The sequence below is a fragment of the Ictidomys tridecemlineatus genome, chromosome 3, assembly GCF_052094955.1.
Source record: "Ictidomys tridecemlineatus isolate mIctTri1 chromosome 3, mIctTri1.hap1, whole genome shotgun sequence".
In the NCBI taxonomy this organism is placed as follows: Eukaryota; Metazoa; Chordata; class Mammalia; order Rodentia; family Sciuridae; genus Ictidomys; species Ictidomys tridecemlineatus.
In genome coordinates, this window is record NC_135479.1 from 169118013 (window position 1) to 169132023 (window position 14011).

The window sequence follows — 14011 nt, forward strand, 5'->3', positions numbered from 1 at the left end:
AATCATAATAACCCTATCAAGTAGCTGTAAACCTTCCCATAATTTTAGCAAATAATCTAAATATTAAATTTAAGTACTTGCATTAATATTCACAAATTGATGATCCAGTTGGATCCAAAGGTAACATGTACTTTTAACTAAAGGAATGAATAATATGCATGGTTACATGTAAACCTCCAAGAATTATATTTCAAAGAGTACAAATTTTAACAAATATTGGAAAGCAGAGAGTTCAAGATTATAATCTTTGTAAGAGTCTGATATTACTGATTAAGGGTAGTGCTACATGATATGGAAATCAATAGCAAGAATATTTTAATCTTGGTGCTGAAATAATAAACACCCATGACAGAATGGGCAGCTACCATCTTGCTCTACCCATTGCCACTGAGGAACGAATAAAATCTTCCAAAAATTCATTTCTGTAGACCTTGAAAACTTGAAAAGGAAATATTTGTATCCCCAAATCTCTACATCATAGAGTATGGGCATAATTATAACTTGAAAAAATTCCAAAGTGGTAGTTATAAACTCAACTTATAAATGTAGGAAAAACAACGACATCCTACATCTTAATACTAGCCTTTATAAAATTATGCATGCTACCATGTGGTTACATGTATCACACATCCAAGCAGTTGTGCTTTTTTATTTCAGTTGAGAGATGGAAAAATCAAGGAGCCAGAATGGTTTCCTTCATGCAAAACTTGAATTTACAAAAGAAAGGAAAGAAAAATAAATAGAGAGATGGGGGGTGGGAACAGACATAGCACACTGTGCTAGGGTGTATGTATTGTGAGCATCCTGTATTCATCATAAAGTGGGGGACCTAAGTAGAGCAGCTGACAAGTGGAAAGAACTCCTCTCCTGCCACATCTAAACCACTATTTATTCTACTCAAAAGAAGAGCCAGAGAATAATGACTTTCTAAAGTGGCCAATTATTCCAGCAATAAAGGAGCCATGCTTTACAATGTTAGCTTTAGAGCAAAAGTAAATTGAAGTTTTACGCTTTCTTCACAATCACTGTCATTGTATATCAAATACAAAGACATGGATATTTGCCTGTGTATTAGGAATGAAGTTGCAAGAAATTGTTTTTACTCACAAGGCATTTGATTACATGTTTAGATAATCACAACAAAACAAAATCCTTAATGGTGTGCATAAGAATTATGCACACATTTGATTTATGTTTTTTGTTTAAACTTTTCTAAGTAACATAAATTTTTGTTAAATAAATGAATCTTCCAGTACCAAATAGTAGCTTTTTTTTCTTTTAAAGTTACTCTATTAATTTAAACACATGAGAAATATCAAGGTAGAAATGCTCAGATCATGGAATTACATATATTTTTTCTAGTATCTCACTCATTCACCCTTATACTCTTACTCCATTTCTCTGTATCTTTTCAATTTCAGCCTTTTCTGCATGATAAGTACTTTTTTAGCAACTCTTTTCATTCTACTTTGTTTCTCCAACTGCAGTGAGTATTTTTCCTTTTGGCCTGAAAAATCTTAGATGGTTATTTTGATAAAGGACTTCTTGGCAAGCAGCAGGGTCTCCTGTGCTCCAAATAGCTCTCAGAAACCACCATAATTGACTGAGAACTGATACTTCAGAGGGTCCTCCACAGCTCAACCCATAAGTACAGAACATATATTAAGGAGTCACCTGAGAAATAAGGTGAAGAGTGTAAGAAATAGATTCAGATATAAGAGAAGACATTCCACATTTTAGTTTAAATTTTTTATTCCTAATTTCCTCTGCATATCTTTTAGTTCATGCAAATGGAATATAATGAATTATTTTTTTAAAAAAAGAAATGGGTTCAAATCTACAAGCATGCTGTTGGTGAAAGTGCGCATAAGGACTGTTTCAGAGATGCATATGTAGTTAAAGGAGAGGTGGAGGCAGACTGAGCCTTGACCTTGTGTTTTTTTTTTTTTTAAAGTACAATTTGGGCAAAGAGCATTGGGGTTTGGGCAGTCTTTATTTAGAAATGGGAATATGATCAAGTTTTTGAGTTGTTCTTTGTTTTTGTTTTAAATATAGTAGTAAGTAATTATATGGAAGATTATTTGGGTGAGTTAGAAGGATACTTGCCAGTAGATTAAATTAACCCAATAGAGAATCAAAGAATTTGAATAATTCATGAGCTAGAAACTGATGTGAAGGAATGGAGAGATGATATGCTAAAAAGGAGAAATGATAGAACATGTCGGGGGAAGAAGCAGGGGAAATGTTTATGCTTTGGAAGCATGACCAAAGGAGGATTAATTGGGATAAGGAAAAAAAGAGCAAGGGTAGATGAGCAAGTCATGGTAGAAAGCAATGAAACAGGCTTTGGCAGGTTAAGCTTGAAGTTATTAGTTTTATCATCAAATATTTAGTGCCTCCTATATGCCAGTTGTTATTCTGATTACAGAAGATGCAGTTTAGAAAGAATACCTCTGAGCCCATAATCTTTGTCATCAAGTGTGGAAAGAATGACACTAAACAAGTGAGCAAGTTTATAAATAAACCAGGTGCTTTTCAAAGAATTATATAATCCACATATCATAAGACACAATGACAAAAAAAAAAGAATAAGTAGAATGGATTCTATTTTTGAATGGGTGGTCAAAAAGTGCCCATGTTAAGAGCTGATATGTGATCCTGAATAGCTAAAAGAAAACACTCATAAGAAATCTTATATAGAATGCATTCAAGTAAAAGAAACTACTTTCAAAAAAGAAAATAAGCTCAGTATCTTTGAAGTGTAGTGGCTTAATAAATAAAGGGAGTATGGAGTGATACAAATTCAGAGGGGTGGGCTGGCTTCCACAGACATCAAGGTCATCAGATCCCATAATCAGTTGATGAGAAGACTTTGGATTTCAGGAGAGAGGACTGGGATGTAGATAAAAATATGAGCATCACTAATCTACGGATGGATTTGAAACCATGGGAGAGAAAGAGAATATGTGTCAAGAATGTGAAGAAGGGAACAAGAGGAGATTCAATATTTAACAGGTGAGCAAAAGAAGAGAAATCATCAAAGGCAACAGAAAAATGCTCATAAAACTAGGAGGGTAAAATGGAGTTGCAATATTTTAGAGTAAAAGAGAAGACACATTTTCCATGAATAGAGTGATCAGCAGAGTTAAATGTCATGAATAATGGAGAAAAAGAGTTTCTGATACAAAATGGCAATGGACATCATTGGTGATCTTATTAGATGTTTATAATGGCAGGAATAAAAATCCAGCTGCAGTTGAGTGAGAAGTAAGAGTCTAGATGCAATAACTTAAGAGAATATTAAAAGCAAAAAGAAAGCACTAAAGTGACTGCTTTTCCAAAGTGTTTGTTTTAGAGGAAAGAAAAACCAAACCAGAAGCATTTTTAATGATAGAAATTTGTGCATTGTATGTTGCAAGGAAGGAGTTAGTAGAAACAAAAACTTAAGACAAGAAATGAGTAATAACAGCCAGGCCGACAGAAGGTTGAAAGAGTAGCTCACTCTCACAATATGAGAGATTAGACATGAACACAAGACATTTAGTTTTCAGATTGCAGTCATTTGAAATACGTAAAATGCATTATGTTGATAAATCACATATATGTCTCAGATTTACAAAACCAAAGAGATAATAAAAGTCTTAATTGTGAAATCACATGCCCTGTTGTACCAGAAAATTTGGGGTTATTGTTTTTTTTTTTTTAGGGAGGCATTGGGAAACAGGTATTTTAGGGTTTTCAAAGTCATATCCATTATATGTTTACCCGCTATACCTATCATTGGGGTAAACACTAGTCAGTGCCTAGGAAAATTTTTTTTGTAATGGCAGTGAGATAATGAGAATATAGTAAAGAAGAAAATAGAGAGGGGCAATGGGCACTTCTCTTGTCTCCAATCTTAAAGAAATGTACTCACAAAACATCTGAAATCTATCTGCACTGTGGGCATGTAATCTATCCTGAACATTCCCCTTGCTTGTGGAAACAGTGTGGCTTTCCTTTTCTTTTTCTTTTCATTTATTAATATTCTGTGAAATCACTGTTGAGAAGAGATTCTTAGAAAAGCCATTAGGAAGGGGGAGGCAAAGAGAAGTCTGATACTGGGGATTGAATCCAGGGCTTTGTGCATGCTAGGCAAGCACTCTGCCACAAAGCCACGTCCTGGGCCCTGTGACTTTCCATTTTATCTTGCCTTCCACTCTCGCCACTGCTGAAGTGCACATGGGTAATAAAATGTCCAAATCCTGTCCATTTAATCCTCCAACTTATTTCTCTGGAATTGGAAAATAGTATGCTGAGGCCATTGTGGCCCTGGGGTTTACCACCTATGTGTGAAATCTTTTCCTGCTAGGCCATTTATTGGCTAAATGTCATCCATTTCCAATATTTTGGTCTTTAATTAAAAATATATAGTAACCATACATTCAAAAATCTTAGTTACCTTTCTCCTGCCCCAGCACTAAGGAGGAAATGTTTACTTTTAAATGTTTACAAGGTTCTCTGAAAGCAATGTTTTAAATGCTATAGAGACATAGGATCTGGAAGTTAATGGAATTTGTATCGATTAAAATTTGGCTATTGTTTGCATTTAATGAAAAACAGGAATATTTGATGCCTTGTTGGATTCTCAGACTCAAAAGTTCTACATCTTGCTATATTTACCGTGGACATCTTAAGTCCAATTGTTCAATTGTTGGGTAGGGTAGTTAGCCATGAACAGGTGGATAGGGGAAAGGACAATGAAGGACAACTGAAAACCACAGGAGCCTTAACTTACAGACAAGTATCTGGAAGATGGCACCTGGTATATCAAAACCTACCCCAACCTTAATTAAGAAAAACTACAGTTTCCCAGTTTCCAGACCAATCGAACGTGTCATCATTATCTCTTGTAGCCAAGTTTCCAGGACCCTCCCTTATTAGAACTATGTCACAATCCTTAAATCACCCCAACAGCCAAAACATAAAGACCTTACAAAAAAAAAAAACTTGATGGTCCTATTCAAAGTATAGAATAAACCAATTAAAAAGATGAAAAATTAGATAAAACAGGGGACTCAGTTTTCTTAAAAATTCCAAAATTGTGAGCACCATATAATCCTCTATTTAGGTGGTCTATGTAATTCCTATGCTGTAAGCTACACTCACGTCTTAGTCTATTATATTTTGCTTACTATTCTGTGTTTCACTCAAATTCTTTTCTGTGGAGTCATGAGAATCAGCAAGGACAAGAGTGATTGCCCCCACTCTGCAGAGCAGGCCCCAGCCTTATAACACAATGACCTCCTAATGTTTTTATTTTATTATTTTCTTCTTCACAATCTAATCATTTAATTTTTAGGAGACAGGATGTGTTTTGGAGTTCATGGTCCTTGCTTATTCTACATTTATTGTAGGTGTCTCAGTATTAGTCACAGTATAAATCAGAAAACATTAATGGTTCCAGATAGGCTTAAAGACAGAGAGCTTAATATATCTTGTGAATGGGCTTAAAAATTGAGTATGTTCCTGTTTTTAGATGGTAGGAATAGAAATTATGGAAGCTGTGAGCCCAGCATAATAGTCTCAACATAAATTAGTATTCAACTATTAAATACTTTATTAGAAACTTTTCAAAATAAGTCATCAAGTAACAACTTACTTTAACAAACATTTATGTGTATGTAGAATCTGCTACATGCAAAGTATCATTTTTAAGTACTTTTCAAATAACTTAATAATCACGACAATAGTAAAAGGTATATATTGTTATCACTATATACAGTGCTACTGAGATTAAGAGAGACTAAGTAATTCGCCCAACTTTACCTACCTAATAAGTACCAAGATTCACTCTCAGATAACCTAGCTGTGAAAGGAAGTGCACTTACTATATACACTATGCTATGTCTTTGGTAAACAAGTGAAAGAAGTCCTCAAGGAAATAACAGAAGAGGCTTGAGAAGAGATTTTTCTATGGCTGACTAGGGAAACCTGATTAAGGTTCCCCATTTCACCTTTCTTTGGAAGTTTTTTATTTTGATCCCTGATGACAATTTAGGAGGCAGCATTTGCCCTGGCTCTTTGGCATAAAGTGTTTTTGTTTGTCTGGCTTTGAGCTGATTATTTTGAGAAATTGCAGGTTTAGGAAAAGCTCTAAAAACAGAGTTACTCTTTCCTAAGGAAAATGTGCATTCATATGGAAAACCTCCTTTTGTAAGGGTGTCTATCTTTTGCGGAAGATAAGGATGACTAAATCATCAGATACTCTTACCCTAAGGAAAGCTGTGACCTAAACTTACATAACAGACTTGTCTTCTGATGCTTACAAGCACCTGCCCCATACTGACCCCTTCTAATACCCTGCATTCTTGTTTCAGTTAAAAACGGCATTTTAGCCTGCATCAATTCCACTTGTTTAAACTTTGCTTTTCTCTTGTTAATCTATCTTATGTTACAGAGGTCTGTCATTGCTGAAATCTATGAGAGAGAGAGAGAGAGAGAGAGAGAGAGAGAGAGAGAGAGAGAGAGACACACAGAGAGAGAGAGAGAGAGAGAGAGAGAGAGTAAGAAAATTGTTTTTCTCTCCCCAATAGCAAAAATGGCACACTGTTCCCTATCTAAAGCTCTGCCCAAAGATGATAGAATCATAAATTTCTTTGCTTCCTCTTAGTCTGACCAAGGCAGGGTAGCATTTTTAAACTGTAATTTATACTATCAAGCATTAAAAACGGAAATAAAGAAAATGATAAGCTGATAAATACAACTATATGATTCAACAATGAATTGGATTACTTTCAGGATTCATGTACATTGTTTGATCCTACATTTATATCCTTAGCTAGTCTCTCCACACGTTAGCCTTCCCAGCTACCTACTCTACTATACCTTGGAAGGATTCTATGAATGGCAACCAATTGATGCCCTCAATTTATGGCCAATAAATAAATAAATAGAGAAGATTCTCCTCTGTCACTCAGGAGACTTTGCTCAGTGTCCTACCTAGGTTTTGAGGGATGCTCATCTCACAGGAATGCAGCTGTTTGAAATAGCTCCATATAGCTAAGCTGGAATGTGTTGTCCACAGTATAATACAATAATATGTAGTAATATAAAAAAGGGATTACACATCTTTACTAATAAAAAGTTTTTCTGTTAAAACTATCTTCAGAATTAAATGAGAACCAACAATATTCAGAATCTTTATTTTCTTTCTTATAAACATAAAATACCTTCTCTGAAAAAAAAACTAAGTAGTTATTTCTCAGGTTTTAATTTTCTGAAGAAACAAACCTTTAAGTATTTATACTCAGAAAGTAAAAATTATCGCTAATGAATGCGTTGAATTTTTATTAAATATATCTGCAAAAACTTTTTGGGGGGTTGAGTACTGGGGATTGAACTCAAGAGCATGCAGCCACTGAGCCACATACCCAGCCTTATTTTGTACGTTATTCAGAGACAAGGTCTCACTGGGTTGCTTAGTGACTTGCTATTGCTGAGGCGGCTTTGACTTTGCAATCCTCCTGCCTTAGCCTCCTGAGATGCTGGGATCACAGGCGTGCACCACTGCACCTGGCTGCAAAAATATTTTGCAATGAAATCTATAGTAATGCAGACAAATTTATAAATGGTATCAGTCAAGTTCAAAAAATGGACCATCTCCATCATTGTCTCTAAAGAAAATATGACATTACATGATTCTCAATCTATTTTTGCTCCTGTGGAATTACATAAAAGAAGCAACATTTTGGTATCAATTTATCACTACGAAAGCCAAGTTTCACTAAAATAAGTTGTTTATGATTTTAATAAGTTTTTATAACTAAGGGGTGACATTTTCCTTTTGCCTCACCTAGAAATTCATTAATACATCCATTTCTAGTTTATAAATTAATCCTCAAATACTCCACAATACTTGAATACTAGAAGTCAACAAATAATTTTAAATTTTAGACAGCATAAAATAACCTCACATTTAGATTTAATATTCTATTGTCTCTAACCAAAAAACTGAAGAGAAAGTGTGAAGTGAAATGTGGACAAACTTAAAAGTATATTCTTTTAAAGAAAAGAGCTTTTCTGCATAATAATTACAGAGATTTTTAAAGTTTCCTCTGGATTCTCCCTCATACAAAAAACTTCATAATCCTACATTGGTGTGCCTTAAAAAGGTCAAAGCAAAGAACAGAGGTTTTATTTATAATTTCTCATGTAGTCTTAAACTACTGAAATTTCTTAAAGACAGATTTTTGGTTAGGGAAAATCTGCAGGGCCTCATGCCAATTCTGGTATTTGTATATTGAGGATCAGTATAAATTTTGAGGAGTAAAGACTTTCTTTATAAGTTTTTGAAAGCAACCATGCTGAAAAGGACAGCTTTTTCCTTGACTATTATCAAAGACAAATGGCACTGATGATACAGGATTTTGTACATTCACTTATTTTTTTTAAAATTTCAGATAAAGAAATCCAAAGGGTTGGAAACAGGATGTGCAAATCCAAAATGTAGAGACTTACTGGTACATGCCATAGAAGGTGGATCTTTTACAGCTCGGAAGTAACCCTTTTCACACTGACAAACAGATGTTGCTTCCATGTAGGTTAAACTATGCGGAGGGCATTTAGAACACTTTGTGTTACCAGCAAAGGCTTTATAGAATCCTGGTCTGCAAGCTGTAAAAGCAGAAGAAACAATTTCTTTTTAGTTATTATGCTAGAGTTCTTCTGTACAACATATTTTAATTTATACATATTTTAGACATCAGAGTTCAGCATCATAAATACCCAGAAAGGTCAATATATATGTTACTAATATGTTTAATTAGCTATTCAATGTTAGTATCACAACCATGACATATTTTAGCTGAGGTTGCTTGCTAATTTTTAAAAGTGTACCTAAGGCATGTATTGATTCAGCCTTACATACAAACATGCACATACACATAAAACATCAGTGCTTACCTAAGTGAGAAGATGCCCATTATTGGCAGTAAAAAAGATGATTTTGTAGAATTTCGGGAGATGGCATTAAATAACTAAATCATATGGTTCAAGTGTACTTAGATTTTCATTCCCCCTCATTCTTTCTAATTATGCAAGGACAAAGCCCCAGTTTGGCTTGATGTGTCTTTAACACCTCTGTTAGTAGTTAGATTTTCTTTCCTGGTGGCTGGGGCTGTGAATCAGTGGTAGAGCATGTGTGAGGCACTGGGTTCAACTCTCAGCACCACATAAAAATAAATGTATTGTGTCCACCTACAACTAAAAAAGTACACATTAATTTTTTTTTCGTTTTTGTATGGTAGAACTATGTTATTTTTGATAGTTTATGTTTACTTTTATTAAAATATTTTAAATGATCTATTAATTTAAGATAACTATAAATTATTAATTTTACATAGTAAGAAGTTATTCAGTATTAGTATCAATTAGCAGTGGTGGCATATGAACACCAACATCAGTCTCTTCTCTACTTCATGACAAGGTAGTGCTAAAAAGTTAATAAGAAAAAGGACTGTGTCACCAAAATATTTCTCTAAACCTGTGGAAATTCAGAGTATATACATAATAGGTAACCCTGCTCACATTTTTCATAATTAAAATTTCCTTAAAAGCCTGCAATTTGAAGTTTGAATTTATTAAAAAGGATTATTAATAAAACATATCATAAAATTTTCAATAAAACATACTTATTTATATTTTTTCATTAAATAAATATTCTCTACTTAATTATGTAATTTACCATTCCAAATGTTTGGGTTTTTATTAATTTCCAAATAATTTCAAAAGTGTAACCTCTTGAGAAACTTAAATAATATCTTTAAGCTATTACAATATTAAAAATCTAATAAACCAATTTAAAGAGATATGTATATCTAAATGGAGAGCTTGCATTCAGAGCATTCCATTGTTATTTTTAATATCACTTAAATATTATTTTAAAGACAGATAAGAAATATTTCCTTCTTTTGTCAGCTCTTCAAATTTTAGCCATAAACACTGTTTATTATATAAAGTAGTATGCTCTTACCTTAATTTTTATACCAACAAAAATTTTATTTATTTATTCACGATAACTAATACAAGATTTTAAACATATACATCTTATATGAAAGGTTTTAAGCTAATATGCTATTTCCTCTTAGAATTTTCTTCTGTGCTTAGAGAAAAGCTTGCTTCTGCCACAGAGAGCATATTAGAAAGCTTGCTTTTACCAACTGCTCTTATCCAACTATGCATAAGACTTCCTCTCTCCTTATATCCGGTCTTCTTTTTAAACAACATAGTATCAGTGAAGCTTCCTTGCATGATTCCCTTTTTAAACTGCAACTCCTGCTACACCATACCACAATATTCCATATTACCCTTCGCTTGTTTTTCTTGCTTCCAAATGACTTAGCAATACCTGACACATGACATATTTAATTTTAGAAACCATTCCTCATGAGGATGTGAGCTCTATTAAACAGAGATTTGTGTCTGTTTTATTTACTGAAGTGCTTCTCCAGGGCTTAGAAGAGTGCCAGGCATTTGAAGCCCTCTATGAGTATTGGACAATAAATGAATGAGTTGCTGAGGGGCTCCCTTAATTTCTATAAATTCACCACGCCCTTTCTTCTGCTTTGAGCCTTTTCTTCTGTTGAAAAACCTCTCCTCTATCACCATCTTTTGACCCACCTGTTTTGCTAACTCCAGGTCAGGAGTTAGGTCTCACTTCTTTAACAAAGCTATACTTAACTTCCTAGAAAAATTTAGTTTCTCAATAAATCTCAGCCATTTCTATCCACATTAGTTATTCTTTGGCAAACACTTATTGGATGGCTGTAAGCTCTGGGAGAACAGGTTAGCATAGTGCTTAGTGCCCGTCATATAGTAGGTGCTCAATATATAATTATTTAATTGAACTGGACAGTGTATGATTACTCTGTTAACTAAATTTCTGTAGAGAATCATACATGCGGATTCAGTGCACACTGTGATCATGGTACCATTATCTTAACTATAAATTTATAATTTTTTCCTTGCTGAATCATTGCATAATAAGTAAGAGATAAAAGTAGTTAGTATCTTGAAAGTGATTTAACTATGACAGAAAAAGGATAAATATTGCAAGGTGACCTAGCTATTTAAAAATCAGATTTCCATTTCAAATTATCATCTATGCGTATTTGGATTTTCTTGCTACTGCATACATATATGTATTCACACAAATAATTCTGCTGACAAAATCTTAAAATACCATTGTCCTAAGCATTTATATTTTCTTTATATAGCATACATTAATAGTATATAACCTAAACCTCATCAGCTCATACCATAATAGATCACAACTGTTTTACTGCATCTGTAACCTTAATTTCCTGTGACTGCTACAAAGCAGAAATGGGCATCACAATTCTAGTATTTACAATACATAGCAGATTGCAAGCATATATTTAGTTTTTATAAATGCTTGAAAAATTGAATGAGTGAAATGAATAAATGCTGAGTTTACTAACTCTGTGAGATCACAAGAACTTTATTTGGAATGAGCATTCTGTGTATCCATTTGGTTTGGTTTTGATTGTATTTCTGCTAAAAATGGGATATCAGTACTTTCTGAAAATTTTTCACTGCACTTTGATATACCCTTTATTCTTTCTGTTACTCCCTTGTTTCTGTTTATAAGGTATGTAAGCTTCTGCTTCCAGAGAGCAACATAAACAAAGCACTTCTTGATTGATTGTTTGCAACCAAGATAAGAAAAATTCCCAACATGTGTCAGTAGTGTACAGAATACTGCTGGAAAGTTAAAAGTTACCTGATGTGGCAGTTTTTTGCTTCTTTTAGAAAAAGCTATACAGATATAGATACTCAGCTCAGTCCTTCATTGCCTACAATGATTCTAGTTATTATAGCTTCTCTCCACAGTAATATGAATCTATAATTTAAATCCACATCTCTAGGACTACTACATTCATCTAAGGTCTACCTGTCTCTATTTTGTCCCTGTTCAAGTCCACTCCACAGTTAACACAGGTTACATTTCTAAGTATGAAGAAGGACCATTTTGCTCTATTTTCTATAGCAGGAATTGCAAATCATTGTTATTTGGCTAAATGTGACTCAGTACCTGATTTTGTACAGCAAATATGTATAATTTCTAGATAAATTTGATTTTTGGCTCTTGATATACATAGCCTAAAGTATATGCTATATACTCCTTTATAAAAAAATACCAATACTTGGTCTCTAGAATATAGTCTAAACTCTAATGTTTAAATTTCTTCAAAGTTAGACTCACATCTATTTTTCTAAACTAACCTTCCACTGCTATAAAATTTTAGTCTTGCCACTTCTCATATTTACCATACTTTTTAAAAGATTTTTTCAGTCATTGATGAGCCTCTGTTGTGTTTATTTATTTATATGCAGTGCTGAGAATTGAACCCAGTGCCTCACCATGCCAAGCAAGCATTTGTCACTGAGTTACAATGTCATAATATTTAACAGCTTTATTTAGATATAATTGTTATTCAAAAACTATAAAGTGTACAATTTGGTAAATGTTGATGTATATACACAACTGTGAGACATTATCATAATCAATAATCCAACAATTCTAGGTTTCCTTGATTCCCTTAACATTTACCTATTTATATTTTCAGATTAAAAGTAAGTTCCATGTAGGTAGTACACTCCTGGGTCTGAGGTTTTTCTATTTTTTTTTACTATTTTCTATTTTGTTTTATATTTTATTATTATTATTTTATTTATTTGTCCTACTTAATTGTACATGAGAGCAGAATGCATTTCAATTCATCATACACAAATGGAGTGCAATATTTCAATTCTCTTGTTGTACATGTAGAGATGCAGCATTCATGCAATCAGACGTATACCTAGGGTAATGATGTCCATAACATTCCACTATCTTTCCTACCCCCATAACCTCACCTCTGCCCAAAATAAAGTTCCTCCATTCATCCCATGCCCAACCTCCAATCACAGATCAGCTAATAATCCACTAATAAGAGAAAATATCCAGCCTTTAATTTTTTAGAATTGGCTTATTTGGCTTAGCATAATATTCTCCAACTCCATCCATTTACCTGCAAATGCCATTTTTTTATTCTTTTAACACTGAGTAATATTCCATTGTGTATATATACCACTGTTTCTTTATCCATTCATCTATTGATGGGCATCTAGTTTGCTTCCACAGTTTAACTATAATGAATTCAGCTGCTATAAACATTGGTGTGGCTATGTTGCTTACTATTCTTATTTTAAATCCTTTGTGTATAGACCGGGGAGTAGGACAGCTAGGTCAAATGGTGGTTCCATTCCAAGTTTTCTGAGGAATATCCACACTGCTTTCCAAAATAGTTGCACAAATTTGCAGTCACACCAGCAAAGTATGAGTGTAACTTTCCCCACAACCTCTCCAATACTTTTTCTTGATAACTGCCATTATGACTGGCATGACATGAAATCTTAGTTTTTATTTGCATTTCTCTAATTACTAAAGATGTTGAAAACTTTTTCATGTATTTGTTAATCACTTGTATATCTTCTTCTGAGAAGTGTCTGTTTGGTTCCTTAGCCCATTTGATTGGGTTGTTTTGTTTTTGTTTTTGTTTTTTTGTTTTTTGGTATTAAGTTTTTTTGAGTTCTTTATATATCCTGGAGATTAGTGCTCTATCTGATGTGCATGTGGTAAAAATTTGCTCCCATACTGTAGGCTCTCTCTTCATCTCATTTTTTGTTTCCTGAGAAGAAGCTTTTTAGTTTGAATTCATCCCATTTTTTGATTTTGTTTCTGGTGCTTTAGGAGTCTTGTTAAGGAAGCCAGGGCCTAACCCAGTGTGATGAAGATTTTGGCCTACTTTGATTTGGGCCTACTTTTTCTTCTATTAGATAGGTGTACAGTCTCTTGTCTAATTGCTAGGTCCTTGGTCCACTTTGAGTTTTGTGCATGGTGAGAGATAGAGGTTTAATTTCATTTTGCTGCATATGATTTCCAGTTTTCCCAGTATCATCTGTTTCC

General features: G+C 33.6%; 1 protein-coding gene across 5 annotated transcripts in view; it reads right to left on the reverse strand.

Annotated features, from left to right (window-relative positions):
• Epha6 (EPH receptor A6) overlaps positions 1-14011 on the reverse strand; it is a 792729-nt gene that overhangs the window by 458306 nt on the left and 320412 nt on the right. For 4 of the 5 annotated variants that reach the window (XM_040270502.2, XM_005336763.4, XM_021734212.3 and 1 more), the window contains one exon: positions 8500-8655. The exons of the other annotated variant lie outside the window; for it this stretch is intronic. In XM_040270502.2, the coding sequence (XP_040126436.2) occupies positions 8500-8655 (156 nt within the window). The remainder of the gene's footprint in view (positions 1-8499; positions 8656-14011) is intronic. 5 annotated transcript variants of the gene reach the window in all.